The sequence below is a fragment of the Oncorhynchus keta genome, chromosome 4 (genome assembly GCF_023373465.1).
Source record: "Oncorhynchus keta strain PuntledgeMale-10-30-2019 chromosome 4, Oket_V2, whole genome shotgun sequence".
In the NCBI taxonomy this organism is placed as follows: domain Eukaryota; kingdom Metazoa; phylum Chordata; class Actinopteri; order Salmoniformes; family Salmonidae; genus Oncorhynchus; species Oncorhynchus keta.
This window is the reverse complement of record NC_068424.1, coordinates 37,392,623-37,414,056: the sequence shown is the minus strand read 5'-3', so window position 1 is coordinate 37,414,056 and position 21,434 is coordinate 37,392,623. Positions and strand designations below refer to the sequence as shown.

The window sequence follows — 21,434 nt, the reverse complement described above, 5'->3', positions numbered from 1 at the left end:
GTCAAGCTTATCCGTCTACTGGTTAATTTGCAGAATTGAGTGGAATTAAATTGACATGCATATATTACTTGTGTATCTTACTGATCACAAGAACACAGCATACAGCTATAGGGCCTTTGAGCGGAAAACCTGTAAGACAGCTCTTTTATAAACCCAAGCATTGTGCAACAATTGAAAATACAATTGTGTGTTAAAAATAGATTTGATGTCCACGATTAAAAAGAGATACTATTTTTAGGCCTATTTCTCATGGTAGCCAAATTGAAGCTATTCAAATGCACAGGAAGGAAGGCAGGCTTCATCAGCGCATCACACACCACTTTGCATTGAACTCGAGGTGGTATGTACAGTGGGGAGAACAAGTATTTGATACACTGCCGATTTTTCAGGTTTTCCTACTTACAAAGCATGTAGAGGTCTGTAATTGTTTTATCATAGGTACACTTCAACTGTGAGAGACGGAATCTAAAACAAAAATCCAGAAAATCACATTGTATGATTTTTAAGTAATTCATTTGCATTTTATTGCATGACATAAGTATTTGATACATCAGAAAAGCAGAACTTAATATTTGGTACAGAAACCTTTGTTTGCAATTACAGAGATCATACATTTCCTGTAGTTCTTGACCAGGTTTGCACACACTGCAGCAGGGATTTTGGCCCACTCCTCCATACAGACCTCCAGATCCTGCAGGTTTTGGGACTGTCGCTGGGCAATACGGACTTTCAGCTCCCTCCAAAGATTTTATATTGGGTTCATGTCTGGAGACTGGCTAGGCCACTCCAGGACCTTGAGATGCTTCTTACAGAGCCACTCCTTAGTTGCCATGAATGTGTTTTTCGTGTCGTGGTCATGTTGGAAGATCCCGCCACGACCCATCTTCAATGCTCTGTTGTTGGCCAAGATCTCGCGATACATGGCCCCATCCATCCTCCCCTCAATACGGTGCAGTCGGTGCAGTCGTCCTGTCCCCTTTGCAGAAAAGCATCCCCAAAGATGCTTCCATGCTTCACGGTTGGGATGGTGTTCTTGGGGTTGTACTCATCCTTCTTCATCCAAACACGACGAGTGGAGTTTAGACCAAAAAGCTCTATTTTTGTCTCATCAGACAACATGACCTTCTCCCATTTCTCCTCTGGATCATCCAGATGGTCATCCAGATGGTCATTGGCAAACTTCAGACGGGCCTGGACATGCGCTGGCTTGAGCAGGGGGACCTTGCGTGCGTTGCAGGATTTTAATCCATGACGGCGTAGTGTGTTACTAATGGCTTTCTTTGAGACTGTGGTCCCAGCTCTCTTCAGGTTGTTGAACAGGTCCTGCCGTTTAGTTCTGGGCTGATCCCTCACCTTCCCCATGATCATTGATGCCCACGAGGTGCGATCTTGCATGGAGCCCCAGACCGAGGGTGATTGACCGTCATCTTGAACTTCTTCCATTTTCTAATAATTGCGCCAACAGTTGTTGCCTTCTCACCAAGCTGGTTGCCTATTGTCCTGTAGCCCATCCCAGCCTTGTGCAGGTCTACAATTTTATCCCTGATGTCTTTACACAGCTCTCTGGTCTTGGCCATTGTGGAGAGGTTGATTGAGTGTGCGGACAGGTGTCTTTTATGAGTTCAAACAGATGCAGTTAATACAGGTAATGAGTGGAGAACAGGAGGGCTTCTTAAAGAAAAACATACAGGTCTGTGAGAGCCAGAATTCTTACTGGTTGGTAGGTGATCAAATACTTATGTCATGCAATAAAATGCAAATAAATTACTTAAAAATCATACAATGGATTTTCTGGATTTTTGTTTCAGATTCCGTCTCTCACAGTTGAAGTTTACCTATGATAAAAAAATTACAGACCTCTATATGCTTTGTAAAGTAGGAAAACCTGCAAAATAGGCAGTGTATGAAATACGTGTTCTCCCCACTGTATTTTTAAAACATATATTCACCGTTTGAAACCTGAATGTTTTACCTCCTATTATGAGGCGTGTTTAACCTTGCTTCAAAGAAGCCTAGGTAAAGTCCGACCATATCAGTGGAGGCAATTATTTTATATAGACTTCCATATTTCATTGAAACCAGTAGCCTATTTATATCATGTTCTATTGGTTTTACATTTTCCTTCATTTTCCGGTTGCCAAAGGCACAATCCTAGTCATATTAGCAACCCGTAGTTATTGCATCTTTAGACTTTTAAAATTTCGAAAATATATTTTAATCTCTGTCACTTTGACTACAGTGTTTTACGCTAATTGTATTGTGAAACAAACATTTGCTCATAACCTATGCCCACATTGCTGAGTTTATAATGTGAAGAAATAATAGTTTATCAACATTTGAAGCTAAACCTTCTGATCTGTTGCATCAGACCCATTGCTTTTTAACTTATTTTATGAAGCCTAGGCCTACTTGTTGTATGAATATGCGATCTATCATACCACGACTGTCCCATAGTATGTTTGAAATAGGCAATTTATTTATTGACAAGCTGTCCAATAGAATATGTACACTTTTCTACTATTGGGGATCGTAGATTGACACAGGCTAATGATTTTGTTGTTCGTTAAACCGTCTTGTTGGCTGAGGAAAAGTATAAATGTGGACATTTATTCTAACATCTTCAAAGTGCGCATCAGAGTTCTGTAAGAAGGATGCACTTTGCTGCATGTTCTGTTAAGATGAATTACCATAATCGAAATGTGATTTACAGTGCATTCGGAAAGTATTCAGAACTTTTCCCACATTTTGTTACGTTACAGCCTTTTTCTAAAATGGACTATATAAAAAAACATGTATCAATATACATAAAATACCCCATAATGACGAAGGGAAAACAGGATTTTAGAGTTTTTTTGCAAGTGTATTAAACATTAAAAACAAAAATACTCAGACCCTTTGCTATGAGATTCAGAATTAGCTCAGGTGCATCCTGTTTCCATTGATCGTCCTTGAGATGTTTCTACAACTTGACTGGAGTCCACCTGTGGTGGATACAACAAGCTGTTCTATATTTGCTCAAATTGTGGCCTTTACAACTAAATAATAAAACATAATCCACAGCAATTGATTGGAAGCTATTGATCCTCTGTGGCTAAATGTATGCTCTCTGATGTAGTATTTTGAATGATTTTATTTATGTCTGTCAAAATGATTTAAATTCATCACGAGCACCTCTATTTCCCGTGGTTGATACGCTATATAGAGCTTTATAGGCAGTGGTGATTTTTTCAGAGCTTGCACATAACTCACATTTTTTATTTATCATTGCTAGCAGGAAATATTCCAAAAGTATGGATTCCGCTCTTGTGCAACCACTCCATAAGGGCGGGGATAGTAGTGGTCTTAATAATTACCGATGCATTTCAAGGCTTCCTTGTCTAGCTAGGATTCTTCAATCCTTTGTAATTGTACAATCAGGGTTTAGGCCTGGGTATAGCTGTATTACAGCAACCACTTTAGATGTCCCGGGACCACCCATACGTAGAATGTATGCACACATGACTGTAAGTCGCTTTGGATAAAAGCGTCAGCTAAATGGCATATATTATTATTATATTATATTATGTTAATAACATTGTGAACGCTTTAGACACGAAAACTAAATGTGCCGCTTTGTTTGTGGACCTGTCAAAAATGTTTGATACTGTTGTTCATGCTATTGTATTGAAAATAAGTTGTCCATGATAGGACCTATCGAGGTTTTATGATTATCTTAGTGACAGAACTCCACCGTGATTGATGTGGTTAAATCTGAATGTCTACATAAAGGTGTACCACAGGGGACAATTTTGGGAACTGTTTTCTTCATTATTTCTACAAACACCATTGGTCAATCTGTAAAAAATAAATTATTATACTATTATGTATGCTATTGCTGTTGATCTGGCTATAACAAAACTACAGTCGGGTGTTATAGCTATGCAGGAATCCCATGATTTAAAAATTGCACTTAATACCGGAAAACTAAATAGATGTTTTCAAACTCTCGTAAAAAAGTTTCAGATGAACTACATGTTCACTCATCAGATGGATCTCCAATCAAACATTTTACCGCATTTAAATACTTTGGAATGATATGGATTAGTTAAAAAAACACATAGATGAGCTGGTTAATTAAGAAGCTAAGATTTAATGTTGGCTTTCTCTCCAGAAAAATCTCAAAAGTGTAGGAAGCAGATTATTTAGTCTACCTATCTATCTGTTCTTGATTATTGTGATATTAGTGCCTTGCAAAAGGTTTTCCTATTTTGTTGCATTACAACCTGTAATTTAACTTGTATTTGAATTTCATGTAACACAAAATTGTCCAAATTGGTGAAGTGAAAAAATGACTTGTTAAAAAAAAAATAATAATCGGGAAAAGTGGTGCGTGCATATGTATTCACTACCCTTTGCTATGAAGCCCCTAATTAAGATCTGGAACAACCAATTACCTTCAGAAGCCACATAATTAGTTGAATAAAGTCCACTTGTGTGCAATCTAACTGTCACATGATCTGTCACTTGATCTCAGTATATATACCTGTTCTGAAAGGCCCCAGCGTCTGCAACACCACTAAGCAAGGGACACCACCAAGCAAGCAGCACCATCAAGAGAAGAAGCTCTCCAAACAGATCATGGACAAAGTTGTGGAGAAGTACAGATCAGGGTTGAGTTATAAAAAAATATGAGACATTTTGAACATCCCACGGAGCACCATTAAATACATTATTACAAAATGGAAAGAATATGGCAACACAACAAACCTGCCAAGACAGGGTGGCCCACCAAACTCACAGACCAGGCAAGGAGGGCATTAATCAGAGAGGCAACAAAGAGACCAAAGATAACCCTGAAGGAGCTGCAAAGCTCCACAGTGGAGATTGGAATATCTGTCCATAGGACCACTTTAAGCCGGACACTCCACAGAGCTGGGCTTTACTGAAGAGTGGCCATAAAAAAAGCCATTGCTTCAAGAAAAAAAAGAGCAAACATGCTTGGTGTTCGCCAAAAGGCATGTGGGAGACTGCCAAAACATATGGAAGAAGGTACTCTGGTCAGATGAGATTAAAATGTTGCTTTTTGGCCATCAAGGAAAACGCTATGTCTGGTGCAAACCCAACACCTCTCATCACCCCGAGAGCACCATCCCCACAGTGAAGAATGGTGGTTGCAGCATCATGCTGTTGGGATGTTTTTAGTTGGCAGGGACTGGGAAACTGGTCAGAATTTAAGTAATGATGGATGGCACTAAATACAGGGAAACTGAAACCTGTTTCATTCTTCCAGAGATTTGAGACTGGGATGGAGGTTCACTTTCAGCATACTGCTAAAGCAACACTTGAGTGGTTTAAGGGGAACATTTAAATGTCTTGAAATGGCCGAGTCAAAGCCAAGACCTCAATCCAATTGAGAATCTGTGGTATGACAAAAAGATTGCTGTGCAGCAGCGGAACCCATCCAACTTGAAGGAGCTGGAGCAGTTTTGTCTTGAAGAATAGGCTAAAATCCCAGTGGCTAGATATTCCAAGCTTATAGAGACATACCCCAAGAGACTTGCAGCTGTAAATGCTGCCAAAGGCCTCTCTACAATGTATTGACTTGGGGGCGGTGAATAGTTATGCATGCTTAAGCTTTCTGTTTTATTGTTTTATTTATAGTTTCTTTCACAATAAACAATATTTTTCTCCTTCAAGGTGGTAGGCATGTTGTGTAAATCAAATGATACAAACCCCTGACTAGGAAAAATGACAAGCGGGGTGAATACTTACGCAAGCCACTTTAAAATATACTGCAATCATTAAAGGAAGGTTTATGATTTGGACACATTTAATGTAGTGCATGCAAAACAGATTGTCTATAAAGTGCTTGAGTGAAGGGCATCATGGGCATTGTGTACCAGCATACATAACCATTCTTGTTTTACTGTTTTGAATATCTTGAGAGAAATGGAACATGGCCGAAATTAGGATTTGGGGTTTTACTAGTACTCAAAGTAAAACGATGCAATGCCCACAAATTATATTTACTTTTGCCTTAGTAAAGATGAATGCATGCAAGTCATTGTTCTTGTATTGTGTTCATTCCTTTGACACACTGAAAGTGTAAAAGTAGCTTTTCCCTCCTTTTGTGTGTCACAAAAGAAAGCAACCATTGCTTTGTTTGCATTCATTAATGCAAAATAGACGATTAGGCAGTTCTTGAAGAAGTCTTGAAAATCTTTTCAGCATTCCCTTAACTCCATGCAGGTTGACGTTTATTGTCATGAGTCTTGTTCTCTGGCAGAACTGAGCAATTTCCCCTTGGATAGACCAGCTGCAATGTCAAAATTGGCAATATTGTAAAAATTCATAAATTAGCTATTTGGTCTTAATATAGGGTTTAGCATTAGGCATTACAGTTAGCTGTGTGGTTAAGGTTAGGGTTAAGTTTAGGTTTAGGCTTAAAATCAGATTTTATGACTTTATGGCTGTGCCAGCTAGCGACTACTCTGGAGAGCTGCCTCCAGAACAAGATTCATGGTGAAAATCGCTAACCTCCTTCCTCCATCTTCCCTGCCTCCTTCCACTAACTAATTACTGCAGCACAGTTTTTAAATTTAAGCACCCCACCTTCGCCAAATCCTGATTTGTCCAAATAACCAGTGACAAAACCCCAGCCATTATATTACAGCTCTGACAGATGCTCTGTTTACACGCAGAATATTCCCACTAAATATTAACGTCTAGTGTAAGTTTGAAAGCAGAACCCTTTCTGTGAATTTATTTTGATCTTTGGAATGAATCACTGCACCTCTGAATTTTGCTCATGAGGCCTCCCCAAGTTGTGAATTCATGACAAAAAATGGTTTGAAGTCATATGAGATTCTCATCAGGGCAAGATAACACAAAACCTATTCATCATACTTAATTTGGAGTGAACATGTACAAAAGTCCTTCCTCAACCTAACCCATGGAGCATACTCACAAAATGCAATCATCTCTATCTCAGCAGGAGACTAACCACAAGTCCCTTTAAAGAGATGATTTAGCACAACAAACTCCTAATCATTGCCCAAGGATCTGCTTTTTTCTCCACAGCTTGTTTATGCCCTTCGTCTAGCTACTTGTACTAACATTTACGGGGGTGAGAGGCAGACAGGAGACCTGGGGTGTGTCCAAAATGGCACCCTATTCCATATTTAGTGCACTACATTTGACCAAAGGACCGTTGGCCCTGGTCAAAAGTAGCACACTATATAAGGAATAGGGTGCCGTTTGGGACACAGGCCTGGTTCAACAGATCTCACTCTACTGAATTATTCACTGTCTAATAACTCTGCTACTTTAATCTCTTCTACTAATGAGGAAAATCTAATGATAGCCCTTATGATTCCCAGCCTAATAATAGTGTATGTTTTCTGTAGATGCCATGGTCTCTATGGCCTGGAAATCATCTAGGCCAGGGATGGACAACTTTGATAGGGGTGGGGCCACAACTCATCATGAGGGGCCACAGTTGTTCGCGAGTCTGCGTACCCACATCTATTTCCTGCAATTCTACACATTTTGTCATGGGGCGTAGAGAAAATGTTGCAGTTTTAAAGCTAATTCTACACATTTTGCCAAAGTTAGCCATTTTTAATATGATATCTGAGTGAGACTAAAGAACAAAATCAATAGGGGCCCATTTCGGAAACTGGCCACTAGACAAAAATTTTATTTTGCTTACATGGGCGAATTGACTTGCAGTGACATAAGAAAAATGGCTTATGCACAACCAAATGTCAAAATTGCACCTTGTGCATTGTACTATTCAAACTCGCAACAGTACATTGATCTGAGGGCCTTCAAAAGGAGGGCCGCCAGTAGCCCATCCCTGATCTAGGCCTATCACTGAAAATATGCCCCACATTTATGTCCTCTGCATTCATACAAACAATAACAAACAGACAAAAGATGTAAGCTATATCATGTTGGTTGTTGGTAAACTCTATGTACTGTACTTTATGTAATGCATAGTACGTGAAGTGTGTTTTCATTCTGTATTGTATTGCTGCAATTAAAGTCTTGATGTATTATAGACATTCATTCCACACAACATTACAGCCCACTCTAGTCAATTACTGCATTGAAAACAAAACTGTAAAACAATAAAACCATACGGCTACAATATGTATACCAAGACTGTGCTTGATCTAAATCCCTGCATTAAATTCTGTCTGACACCCAGCCCATCCATTGTCCATTGTCCATTGTCCAGGTACCCTATCCTGTGACACTGTATTTTGATCGCAAAAGCTTTTCTCTCTTTAAGATTGTCTTAAGCGAAGTCCAGGGACTTGATCTCCAAATGCCTTTCATATGGCAGATAATCAGTCAATTATTTTCTGAAGCTTTGCAGCGGCCTGGGATTAAGTGATTTAGGAGTGCAGCAGACGGACAGCACCCTGGATATTTTTAGTCTGAGAGACTTCCACAAAGAATGCTGCACACCAGGGCTGATTGAAGTGGCACCTGGGCAGATAAAGCTAGTATAACTATTATCCTGCCTAAGCTAGGGGTGCCAAATTACAGCTTCAGCCATAGAATCCCGTTGAGTTTAGTTAAGGATGTCTTAACCCAAAGCAAGGATAAAAAAAAAAAACATATTGTGTTAGGGGAAAAGACAGCCTGGCGGATGTGATACAAACAGTGGTGGTGAGGTGATGTGTTAGAGGCTTGCAGTGTAGTTCAGACTTATTTCAATTCAGTATTATAAGGCTATAAGGTGCATGTCCTCTGTCTTTTTTTTGCTGTAAGCATGATTTCTCGTAGCAATGATGTTCTGACAGCTTTAGAAATGCCACCATTTAAATTCATTCCTGCTGGGACATTGATCTAATCACCACACGAATGCTGCTTGTGGCTGCTATGGAAATGTACATCTGACATATCCTAAGACATGCATGAATGGATATGTTTCACAAACACAACCCATTATGATATCAAACTGGTGAGACATAGTCTGTACGAGTGACATTAACTGAAAGAGTGTCAATTGGCAATAGCAGGCTGATTTCAAGGGATGGAGAACTTTGACAGAGCTGAAGAGATGGATAGCTGCTGTCTTATGGGCTCTTGACCAATTCCACGTTTACTTTTTTTCAAGCTGATCTAAAAAAAAAATGCACATAATATTTCTGCCATCATTTTCTATGACCAAAAGCAGATTCTGGACTACTGCTCATCCCAGACCAGGCCCTAATCCCCGGGACTCGAAAGAGGAAGAGACAGCACAAGAGAGGCAAACGAGAGGACTCCCTGATGAGACTACATTGACAAGTAATTAAATCACCTCTACACTTAACGAACGTACAATCAGTAGAGAACAAACTGAAGAACTGTAATATCCTATGTTTCTCGGAGTTGTGACTGAACAAGGACCTGGATAATATGAATCTAGCAGTTTTTTTCTATGCATTGTTAAGACTGAAACAGCAGCTTTGGGTTAAGGGGGTTAAGGGGGAGATGTGTGTGTCTTTGTTAAATACAGCTGGTCGAATCAATTCAAATTTATTGGTCAAATACACATGGTTAGCAGATGTTAATGCGAGTGTAGCGAAATGCTTGTGCTTCTAGTTCAGACTATGAAGTAATATATAACAAGAAATCTAACAAATTCACAACTACCTTATGCACAGAAATACACAAATGTAAAGGGATCAATAGAATATATACATGTAAATATATGGATGAGCGATGGCATGCGGCATAGGCAAGATGCAGTAGATGGTATAGAATACAATATATACATATGAGAAGAGTAATGTAGGATATGTAGACATTATAAAAGTGGCGTTATTTAAAGTGACTACTGATACCTTCATTAAGTCCATTTATTTAAGTGGCCAGAGATTTGAGTCTGTATGTTGGCAGCAGTCTCTTTATGTTATGTTAGTGATGGCTGTTTAATATGGTCTTGAGATAGAAGCTGTTTTTCAGTCTCTCGGTCCCGGCTATGATGCACCTGTACTGACCTCGCCTTCTGGATGATAGCGGGGTGAACAGGCAGTGGCTCAGGTGGTTGTTGTCCTTGATGATCTTTTTGGCCTTCTTGTGACATCAGGTGCTGTAGGTGTCCTGGAGGGCAGGTAGTTTGCCCCCGGTGATGCGTTGTGCAGACCGGATTACCCTCTGGAGATCCTTGTGGTTGAGGGCGGTGCAATTGCCGATGTGGATGGGGGGTGCTTCCTCTGCTGTTTCCTGTAGTCCACGATCATCTCCTTTGTTTTGATGACGTTGAGTGAGAGGTTATTTTCCTGACACCACACTCCGAGGGCCCTCACCTCCTCCCTGTAGACCGTCTTGTTGTTGTTGGTAATCAGGCCTACCACTGCAGTGTCATCTGCAAACTTGATGATTGAGTTGGAGGCGTGCATGGCCACGCAGTCATCGATTAACAGGGAGTACAGGAGAGGGCTGAGAACGCACCCTTGTGGGACCCCAGTGTGGAGGATTAGCGGGGTGGAGATGTTGTTTCCTATGTTCACCACCTGGGGACGGCCCGTCAGAAAGTCCAGGACCCAGTTACACAGGGCGGGGTTGAGACCCCTGGGTCACGAGCTTAATGACGAGTTTGGAGGGTACTATGGTGTTAAATGCTGAGCTCAATTCAATGAACAGCATTCTTACATAGGTATTCCTCTTGTGCAGGTGGGACAGGGCAGTGTGCAGCGTGATGGCGATTGCATCATCAGTGGACTTTTTGGGGTTGGGGCGGTAAGCAAATTGGAGTGGGTTTAGGCTATCAGGTAGGGTGGAGGTGATATGGTCCTTGACTAGTCTCTCAAAGCACTTCATGATGACGGAAGTGAGTGCAACGGGGCGGTAGTCACCTTAGCTTTCTTGGGAACAGGAACAATGGTGGCCCTCTTGAAGCATGTGGGAACAGCAGACTGGGATAGGGATTGATTGAATATGTCCGTAAACACACCAGCCAGCTGGTCTGCGCATGCTCTGAGGGCGCGGCTGGGGAGCCGTCTGGGCCTGCAGCCTTGCGAGTGTTAACACGTTTAAATGTTTTACTCACCTCGGCTGCAGTGAAGGAGAGGCCGCATGTTTTGGTTGCAGGCCGTGTCAGTGGCACTGTATTGTCCTCAAAGCGGGCAAAAAAGTTATTTAGTCTGCTTGGGAGCAAGACATCCTGGTCCGTGACGGGGTTGGTTTTCATTTTGTAATCCGTGATTGACTGTAGACCCTGCCACATACTCTTGTGTCTGAGCCGTTGAATTGAGATTCTACTTTGTCTCTATACTGACGCTTAGCTTTTTTGATTACCTTGCGGAGGGAATAGCTACACTGTCTGTATTCTGTCATATTTCCGGTCACCTTGCCCTGATTAAAAGCAGTGGTTCGTGCTTTCAGTTTCACGCGAATGCTGCCATCAATCCATGGTTTCTGGTTTGGGAATGTTTTAATCGTTGCTATGGGAACGACATCTTCAACGCACATTCAAATGAACTCGCACACCGAATCAGCGTATTCGTCAATGTTGTTGTCTGACGCAATACGAAACATATCCCAGTCCACGTGATGGAAGCAGTCTTGGAGTATGGAATCAGATTGGTCGGACCAGCGTTGAACAGACCTCAGCGTGGGAGCTTCTTGTTTTAGTTTCTGTCTGTAGGCAGGGATCAACAAAATGGAGTCGTGGTCAGCTTTTCCGAAAGGAGGGCGGGGCATGGCCTTATATGCATCGCGGAAGTTAGAATAGCAGTGATCCAAGGTTTTGCCAGCCCTGGTTGCGCAATCGATATGCTGATACAATTTAGGGAGTCTTGTTTTCAGATTAGCCTTGTTAAAATCCCCAGCTACAATGAATGCAGCCTCAGGATGTATGGATTCCAGTTTGCAAAGAGTCAAATAAAGTTCGTTCAGAGCCATCGATGTGTCTGCTTGGGGGGGAATATATACGGCTGTGATTATAATCGAAGAGAATTCCCTTGGTAGATAATGCGGTCGACATTTGATTGTGAGGAATTCTAAATCAGGGGAACAGAAGGACTTGAGTTCCTGTATGCTTTTGTGACCACACCACGTCTCGTTAGCCATAAGGCATACGCCCCCGCCCCTCTTCTTACCAGAAAGATGTTTGTTTCTGTCGGCGCGATGCATGGAGAAACCAGCTGGCTGCACCGACTCCGATAGCGTCTCTCCAGTGAGCCATGTTTCCGTAAAGCAAAGAACGTTACAGTCTCTGATGTCCCTCTGGAATGCTACCCTTGCTCGGATTTCATCAACCTTGTTGTCAAGAGACTGGACCTTGGCGAGATGTATACTGGGGAGTGGTGCACGATGAGCCCGGAGTCTGACCAGAAGACCGCTACGTTTCCCTCTTTTACGAAGTCGTTTTTTGGGGTCGCCGGCTGGGATCCATTCCGTTGTCCTGGGTGAAAGGCAGAAAGTCATATTCTTGGTCGTACTGATGGTGAGTTGACGCTGCTCTTATATTCAGTAGTTCTTCTCGACTGTGTGTAATGAAACCTAAGATGACCTGGGGTACTAATGTAAGAAATAACACGTAAAAAAAACAAAAAACTGCATAGTTTCCTAGGAACGCGAAGCGAGGCGGCCATCTCTGTCGGCGCCGGAAGATGATAATATAGTTATACACATGGAATTATAAATATACCTCTCCTTAATACCTCTCCTTAATACAACCGCTGTGTCAGATTTAAAAAAAACTTTACGGAAAAAGAAATGCATGCAATAATCTGAGACGGAGCTCAATTTAAAAACACCACAGCCGCAAAGATAAGGTCAACATAAACAAGAAATTACATGATAAATATTCCCTTACCTTTAATGATCTGCATCAGAAATAACTCCAGGAATATCAGGTCCACAATAAATGTTTGTTTTGTTCGAAAATGTCCGTTATTGTTAGAGCGTTTTGTGTACATATCCAAACGCTAATTCTGGTCAGCGTTATATCGGACAAAAACTTCAAAAAGTGATATACCGGTCAAAGAAACATTTCAAACTCAGTACAGAATCAATCATTAGGATGTTTTTAACATATAGCTTCAATAAAGTTCCAACCGGAGTATTCCTTCTAGTCTTCATGAGCCATAGAACGCAAGTGGGTACCATGAGGAAAAAGCGCAATCACAAAATGGCTGCTTGAAGGACAGCTTATATATTCTGCTCTCATTCACTTCCACAACAACATAGACAGACGCCTCACTATAATTTCTCACCATAATTTGCAAATAAATTCATAAAAAATCCTACAATGTGATTTTCTAGATTTTTTCTTCTCATTTTGTCTGTCATAGTTGAAGTGTACCTATGATGAAAATTACAGGCCTCTCTCACCTTTTAAGTGGGAGAACTTGCACAATTGATGGCTGACTAAATACTTTTTGCCCCACTGTATATCTAAAAAAATCTATACTGAATATCTTGACCTAAATTAAAAACGAGGTACAAAAACAGAATGACATTTGTCACGAGGTTAAAAAGAGAATAAAATAAAGACTATATGATATAATCCCTAACAGTAAGTATTCAGACCCTTTGGTATGAGACTCAAAATTGAGAGCAGGTGCTTCCTGTTTCCATTCTACAACTTCATTTGAGACTGCCTGTGATAAATTCAATTGATTGGACATGACATGGAAAGGCAAACAACAGTAAATATACGAGATACGAGATAAAAAGAGAATAAAATAAAGACTATATGATATAATCCCTAACAGTAAGTATTCAGACCTTTTGTATGAGTCAAAATTGAGAGCAGTTTCCATTCTACAAAAACATGACGTGGAAAGGCAAACACCTGTCAATATACACCTGTCAGAGCAAAAACTATGCCATGGGGTCAAAATAATTGTACGTAGAGCTCCGAGACAGGATTGTGTTGAGGCATAGATTTGGGGAAGGGTACCAAAATATGTCTGCAGCACTGAAAGTCCTCAAGAACACAGTGGCCTCCATCATTCTTAAATTGAAGTACTCTTCCTTGAGCTGGCTGCCCAGCCAAACTAAGCAATCGGGGGAGATGGGTCTTGGTCAGGGGGGTGACCAAGAACCCAATGGTCACTCTGACAGAGCTCTAGAGTTCCTCTGTGGAGATGTGAGAATCTTCCAGAAGGACAAGCATCTCTGCAGCACTCCACCAATCAGGCCTTTATAGTAGAGTGGCCAGACGGAAGCCACTCCTCATTAAAGGTATATGACAGCCCACTTGGACTTAGCCAAAAAGGCACCTAAAGACTCTCAGACCATGTGAAACAAGATTCTCTGGTCTGATGAAACCAATATTGAACTCTATGGCCTGAATGTCTAGCGTCACGTCTGAAGGAAACCTGGCAACATCCCTGTAGTGAAGCATGGTGGTGGCAGCATCATGCTAAGGGGATGTTTTTCAGTGGCAGGAACTGGGACACTAGTCAGGATCGAGGGAAAGATGAACGGAACATGGAATCCTTAATGAAAACCTGCTCCTGAGCACTCAGGACGTCAGACTTGTGCGAAGGTTCACCTTCCAACAGGACAATGAACCTAAGCACACAGCCAATACAACGCAGTAGTGGCTTCGGGACAAGTCCTGAATATCCTTGAGTGGCCCAGCTGTAACCTAACAAAATGTAGAACATGTCAAGGGGTCTGAATTCTTTCCAAAGGCACTGTATCTACCTCAATTACCGCATAGTACTGCACATCGATTCGGTATTGGTTCTCTTTGTATATACAGTGGATTGCGAAGGTATTCACCCCCTTTGGCATGTTTCCTATTTTGTTGCCTAACAACCTGGAATTAAAATGGATTTTTGGGGGGTTTGTATCATTTGATTTAAACAACATGTCTACCATGAAGAAGATGCTAAATATTTTGTATTGTGAAACAAACAAGAAATAAGACAAACTGAACACTTGAGCGTGCATAACTATTCACCCCACCAAAGTCAATACTTTGTTGAGCCACCTTTTGCAGCAATTACAGCTGCAAATCTCTTGGGTTATGTCCCTATAAGCTTGGCACATCTAGCCACTGGGATCTCTGCCCGTTCTTCAAGGCCAAACTGCTCCAGCCCCTTCAAGTTGGATGGGTTCCGCTGCTGTACAGCAATCTTTAACTTCTTATGGCTGGGGGGCAGTATTGAGTAGTTTGGATGAGTAAGGTGCCCAGAGTAAACGGCCTGCTCCTCATCCTCAGTTGGTAATATATGCATATTATTATTAGTATTAGATAGAAAACACTCTGACGTTTCTAAAACTGTTTGAATGATGTCTGTGAGTATAACATAACTCATTTAGCAGGCCAAAACCTGAGGAGAAATCCAAACAGGAAGTGTTAAATCTGAGGTTGGTAGATTTTCAACACAGTTCCAATTGAAATCCCATTGAGATATGAATGAAGTTGCACTTCCTAGGGCTTGCACTAGATGTCAACCGTCTATAGAAATTTGAACGAGGCTTCTACTGTGTTGTGGGACTGAATAAGAGCAGAATGAGCCATGTGTCTGGCAGTCAGCCATTTCCTGGTCATGCGCATTCCACATGATATCCACTTGAGTTCCGTTGCTTCTCAAGACACAAAGGAATTCTCCGGTTGGAACTTTATTGAAGATTTATGATAAAAACATCCTAATGATTGATTCTGTACTTAGTTTGAAATGTTTTTTCGACCCGTAATATAAGTGTTGAAGTTTTTGTCTGACTTAATGCTCGACCAGAACGAGCGTTTGGATATGTATACGAAACTCGGTAACAAAAGGAGGTATTTGGACATAAATAACGGACATTATCGAACAAAATAAACATTTGTTGTGGACCTGGGATTCCTGGGAGTGCATTCTGATGAAGATCATCAAAGGTAAGGGAATATTTATCATGTAATTTCTGGTTTCTTTTGACTCCAACATGGCGGCTAATTCTATTTTATTTCTGAGCGGCGTCTCAGATTATTGCATGGCTTGCTTTTTCCGTAAAAAAAAAGAAATCTGACACAGCAGTTGCATTAAGGAGAGGTGTATCTATAATTCCATTTGTATAACTTGTATTATAATCTACATTTATGATGAGTATTTCTGTTGAATCAATGTTTTTGGAACTAGTGAATGTAATGCCCCAATGTAAACTCAGATTTTGATATAAATATTCACTTTATCAAACAAAACATACATGTATTGTGTAACATGAAGTCCTATGAGTGTCATCTGATGAAGATCATCAAAGGTTAGTGATTAAAAAAAATCACTATTTGTACTTTTTGTGACTCTGGCAGGAAAAATCGCTGTGTTTTTCTGTGGCTTGGTGGCAACCTAACACAATCGTTTGTGGTGCTTTTGCTGTAAAGCATATATGAAATCTGACACTGTGGTGGGATTAACAAGATAACCTTTAAAATGGTATAAGATATATGTATGTTTGAGGAATTTTAATTATGAGATTTCTGTTGTTTTGAATTTGGCACCCTGCACTTTCAACTGGCTGTTGTCATATCATCCCGATAACGGGATTTCAGCCCTAAAAAGTCATACCACAGATTCTCAATTGGATTGGGGTCTGGGATTTGACTTGACCATTCCAAGGCATTTAAATGTTTCCCCTTAAACCAATCGAGAGTTGCTTTAGCAATATGCTTATTTTCTTTGTCCTGCTGGAAGGTGAACCTCCATCCCAGTCTCAAATCTCTGGAAGACTGAAACAGGTTTCCCTCAAGAATTTCCCTGTATTTAGCGGCATCCATCATTCCTTCAATTCTGACCAGTTTCCCTGTCCTCCCTCTCTTTGCTTTCTCTTCTTCTTCCCTCTCATCCTATTTTTACTTCTCCCTCCATTTAACATTGGTTCAATTCCTCCTGAGCTGCTCGCTACATGATTTATGAAACACTCGCATGATATAAATAACACAATGTATAACATCCTTACCTTGCCCACATACTGTGGGTCTGACCCCATGTACTCCTCCAGCACAAAGAACTGGTTCCACACCCATCCCCTCTTGACTCTCTGAAACCCAGATGGCCCATTCCTCATCGAGCCCGCCAGGCTCCTTGGATTCTCCTTTCCCAGTCTGCTCCTGCTCAGTGGTGGACCTGGCGGGCGCACTAAAGACAGGGAACCTTTGTCGAAGACAAACCAAAGGAACAGCAGCAGGCAGTTCCTTGTAAGCATTGGCGGTCTGTGAGGTTGAGGTCTCCAAGGTAAAGTCCCACAGACGGAAAGCCAGATCAACAACTGTAAGAACCAGAGTGTTGAATCCGTGTTGGGGAGACTGGACTGGATGCAGCCAAGATGAGGAGCCTCTGGCCTGGTTAGTTTGCCTGTCGCGCTCAACGATTAATGGAGCTCATCACCTGGAAGAGAGAAATCAGAAAGAAACGTTAACATCCTTTCTGTATCCTATATTTCAATGAGTCACCTGTTGGATAATGGCAGTGGATCCCATTTACACAACACTGGACTCCATTTACACAAAACACACAAAACAGTGCTTGAGTATAAAAGAGAGAAACTCATTTTGAAATAGTAATTTCTGTATTTTTGGCACTGTCAAAGTGTCACCTTGAGTATCACAGAGTATGGAAATAAATGACTATGGATGATCTTATAATCATGTCATAACAATTCACATTCATATTCCCCAGAATACATCAAAACAACTAATCTACAGAGGCAACCTTGTATTGCATCTCCAATGACATGGATAGAGACGGATAGAGATAGTTATCAAATCAGTGTCTGGACTGCCCATACAAAACACTCTGGTCCCAAACGATCCCTTCAAGCCCAGATCTCTTTCTTCCCTTCACCCACTCTCATGCTGCATATATAGCCCACTACTTTTGAACAGGGCCCATAGGGGTCTGATGAAAAGTAGTGCATAATTTAGGGAACAGGGTGCCTTTTGGAACGCATGCCACACAGCTACTGTATATCTCCAGAGAACAGAGTTCTCTTCAGCTTTGACAACCAGCTGCCACAGAAGATTGTTCCCCTTGCTGCAGACTGTAATTTGACAGCTTTCACCCCTTAGAATGAAAACCTCCGGAGATTAAGAACAAATAATCCAGCTCCTGTGCAATTGAATATTTAATATTGAGTTTGTCCTGATATGATCTAGATACTGTATGTCTGTATTTTACTGTTTCCAGTGTATTTTCATTTAAATGTCGTTTGAGCTATTGGTGATGGTTTGGAATTCCAAGTGTGGTGAAGTGCTTATCTGGTTGTAGGAGATTCAATTTGATCTTGCATGCCTGAATGTGTCTCTATTTTACTCTCATTTCTACTTTATCCAGGATATTTTATTATATAACAAAGTGCCTAGCTGGAGTTTGCTTTTCAGCAAGCATCACTGTATACATGTTGCCTCCTGATATAGCCTCAAAAGCTCTTGATAATTTCCTGTTAAGAAACATGCCAAGGTACAACTGTATCATGTTTTCTGGTTGGCATGCACTACACTGTAGGCTATGTAGCAGGTGGCTAGTACCTCTGATGGAATAGAGAAACTATGCCTTTTTTTATCATAGATATTCATGCTCTATCCATCAAATCTCTAAACTTCAATTGAGACCAACCGTAAGGAATAAAGATTGACATAATTTATAAAACGAGTGTGACGTTCTTCGTCGTGCGAAAGAGAGGAGGACCAAAATGCAGCATGATGATTATCCATTTTAATAGAATACTTTAACAACGAACAAAAACAATAAACCCACAAAATGAACGAAGACGAAATAGTCCCGTAACGTGAACACAAACACAGGAACAATCACCCACACCCCACAATACAAAACAGGCTACCTAAATATGGTTCCCAATCAGAGACAACGATGAACACCTGCCTCTGGTTGAGAACCATATCAGGCCAAACACATTGAAACAGACAAACTAGACATACAACATAGAATGCCCACTCATATCACACCCTGACCAAACAAAACATAGAAACAAACAACGCAAACTATGGTCAGAGTGTGACAACGAGAAGTAGATTTCACCTCTTTTTTTATAAAAGGGAGATCACAATTTAGTTGCGGAGGCCTCTTTTTGGTTTAGCAGAGTGCCACATGGAAACAGCTTGATGAATATGCCATTACCTGTCCCACTGCATTCCCAATCGTTCCAATTACACAATGGAATACAATCTTGTATTGTGCATCCAAATGACACCCTATTCCCTACATAGTGCAGTGATTTGACCAGCGCCCTGTGGGCACCATCTTGGATATAGGGTGCAGTTGTAACCTTCTTCCTAAAAAACACCAAACAAAATGAGATTCTGTAAAGAAACGCAACTTCTATACAGCTCGACTTTCTCGTAGCAGGTTAGGAGAACTTACGCAGCAGGTTAGGATAATTAACATAGCAGGTTAGGGACAGGGTTAGGAGCGTAAATGATCTCTTAGTCCCAAACAGGTCCGTCAGATTAGCTATTTGCTGTTCTGTGATCTTAACAGGATTTGTACAATTGAATTCGGGCTTGTCACGACTTCCGCCAAAGTCGGTTGGGGTGCGTTCGGCGGTCGACGTCACCGGTCTTCGAGCCATCGTCGATCCACTTTTCATTTACCATTTGTTTTGTCTTGTTCACATCAACTAATGCATGAAATACAGTCTAACCCTGCTTTTATATCATCCACACTAAGAGATGCTTTACAGTGTTGATCCATTCATGGGCTAGTTGTAGCATAGTACAATTTCATTGTGTTATCTCAACATTTTTGTACAATAGTCTATTGAAATAACCTTGAATAGCCAACCCATGTTTTCTTCTGAATTCAGATAGAATGTATCAATGACACCACTTCAACCACTCACAACTGCCAAAGTCAAAATCTAGAGTTCTGTATATATTCCTGTTTTTAGCTCAGAACCCTTCACAGACAAACAGTACATTCCCGTTGAACTTGACACACTTCAGCATAAGTGCTCTACATTATCCAATTGAGTCCACTCAAACAGCACCTGAATGCCTCAAGCAGTTAAGAATAGAAGACCATTTGGGCTAATTAGGCCCAATCATTGATCCAGTTAAGCAATTAAAATATTTGATTCAACAAAACCCAGTAAAATACTATTGTCCTTTTAGGCTCCTTTCCAAATATATTAGAGATCGGCAAATAATTTTAGCCAAACTTTTGCCATATATGAACTAATTTAGAGTGTACAATGGATTCTATCACAGAGCCGTACAAATGAATCACCTGAATATGTTCAATGCCAATCATAAATTGAGCAATAATTTATATAATTTATACCTGAATTGCCCATGTGCTCCCTCTCCAAAGGTGTTGACCCCTTGGACATAAATAATTATTGCCCGATCTCTAAACTGTGTTACCCAGCGACAACTTTTACATTGTTAAAAAACATTTAGCTTAGATATTTTCTAGCTTCATAATGTTTTCCAAGTGTTCATCATTATGATTTCAGGTCAGGTCACAGCATTTTCTCTGCTGCTTCTTTTGTGTTAAATTACATTGTAAAATGCATGGACAGAAGGCAGCAATGTGCTGCCCTTTTCATAGACCTGTCGAAGGCTTTCAACACTGTTGACCACTCATTATTAATTCATAGACTGTCTGAAATTGGCCTGGGTCTGGCAGCCTGATTTTGGTTTGAAAACTACCTGACAGACAGGATACAATGTATATATTCTGATCGTGTTAAGTAAGGTTTCATTGATATTACTAAAGGTGTCCCACAAGGGTCGATTTGTGCCCTGTACTTTTTTATATCTTTGTAAACAATATTAGTTTGTCTGTAAGAATTTGTAACCTCCACTTGTATGCGGACAATACTGTTGTGAAGGCTCTTTCCGAACTACAATCTGGCTTTTTTGATTTACAGAAAGATTTTGTTGAACTGAAATTGGTACTTAATGCAGGTAAAAATAAGTAAATGTTATTTTCCAAAAAAGCTGAAAATGTATCTGTTGATTTATGCTTATGTACATTGGACAGTGCCCAGATTGATCCTGTCCCTACTTATACATATCTGGGTATCTGGATTGACGAAAAGCAATTCTTCCAAAAGCCTAGTGAGGTGGTAGTTAAGAAGTTGAGAATCAAAATGGACTTTCTTTATAGGAATAGGGCATGCTTTTAATTAACTAGCAGAAAACATATCATTCAGTTGACATTCGTTCGGCTTTAGACTATGGTGATATCATCTGTATTAATGCAGCCGCCACTGTATTGAAGCCATTGGGCTCAGTTTATCATAGCACACTATGCATTATTACGGGTGATAGGTTCAGTACACATCAATGAATTCTGTATCAGACCGTAGGCTGGCCCTCTCTTAAAGCTTAAAGTTAAATGCACCGTTCTCTTTCAGTTTATAAAGCCCTCTTGTGCAAACTTCCGCCATTACCTTACTTCATTGTTAATTAAATTAGAGACATATGAGTCACCAGACCCGATCACAGGGATGGTTAACTCTGGAGATCCCCTCGGTCTCCACTGATTTAGGTA

General features: G+C 40.7%; 1 protein-coding gene across 1 annotated transcript in view; it reads right to left on the bottom strand.

Moving 5' to 3' along the window:
* The window catches only part of LOC118374542 (cadherin-12-like), a 190,806-nt gene that overhangs the window by 89,835 nt on the left and 79,537 nt on the right, over nucleotides 1-21,434 (bottom strand). The window contains exon 2 of the mRNA XM_035760976.2: nucleotides 16,879-17,306. Within this exon, the coding sequence (XP_035616869.1) occupies nucleotides 16,879-17,124 (246 nt within the window). The 5' untranslated portion in view covers nucleotides 17,125-17,306. The remainder of the gene's footprint in view (nucleotides 1-16,878; nucleotides 17,307-21,434) is intronic.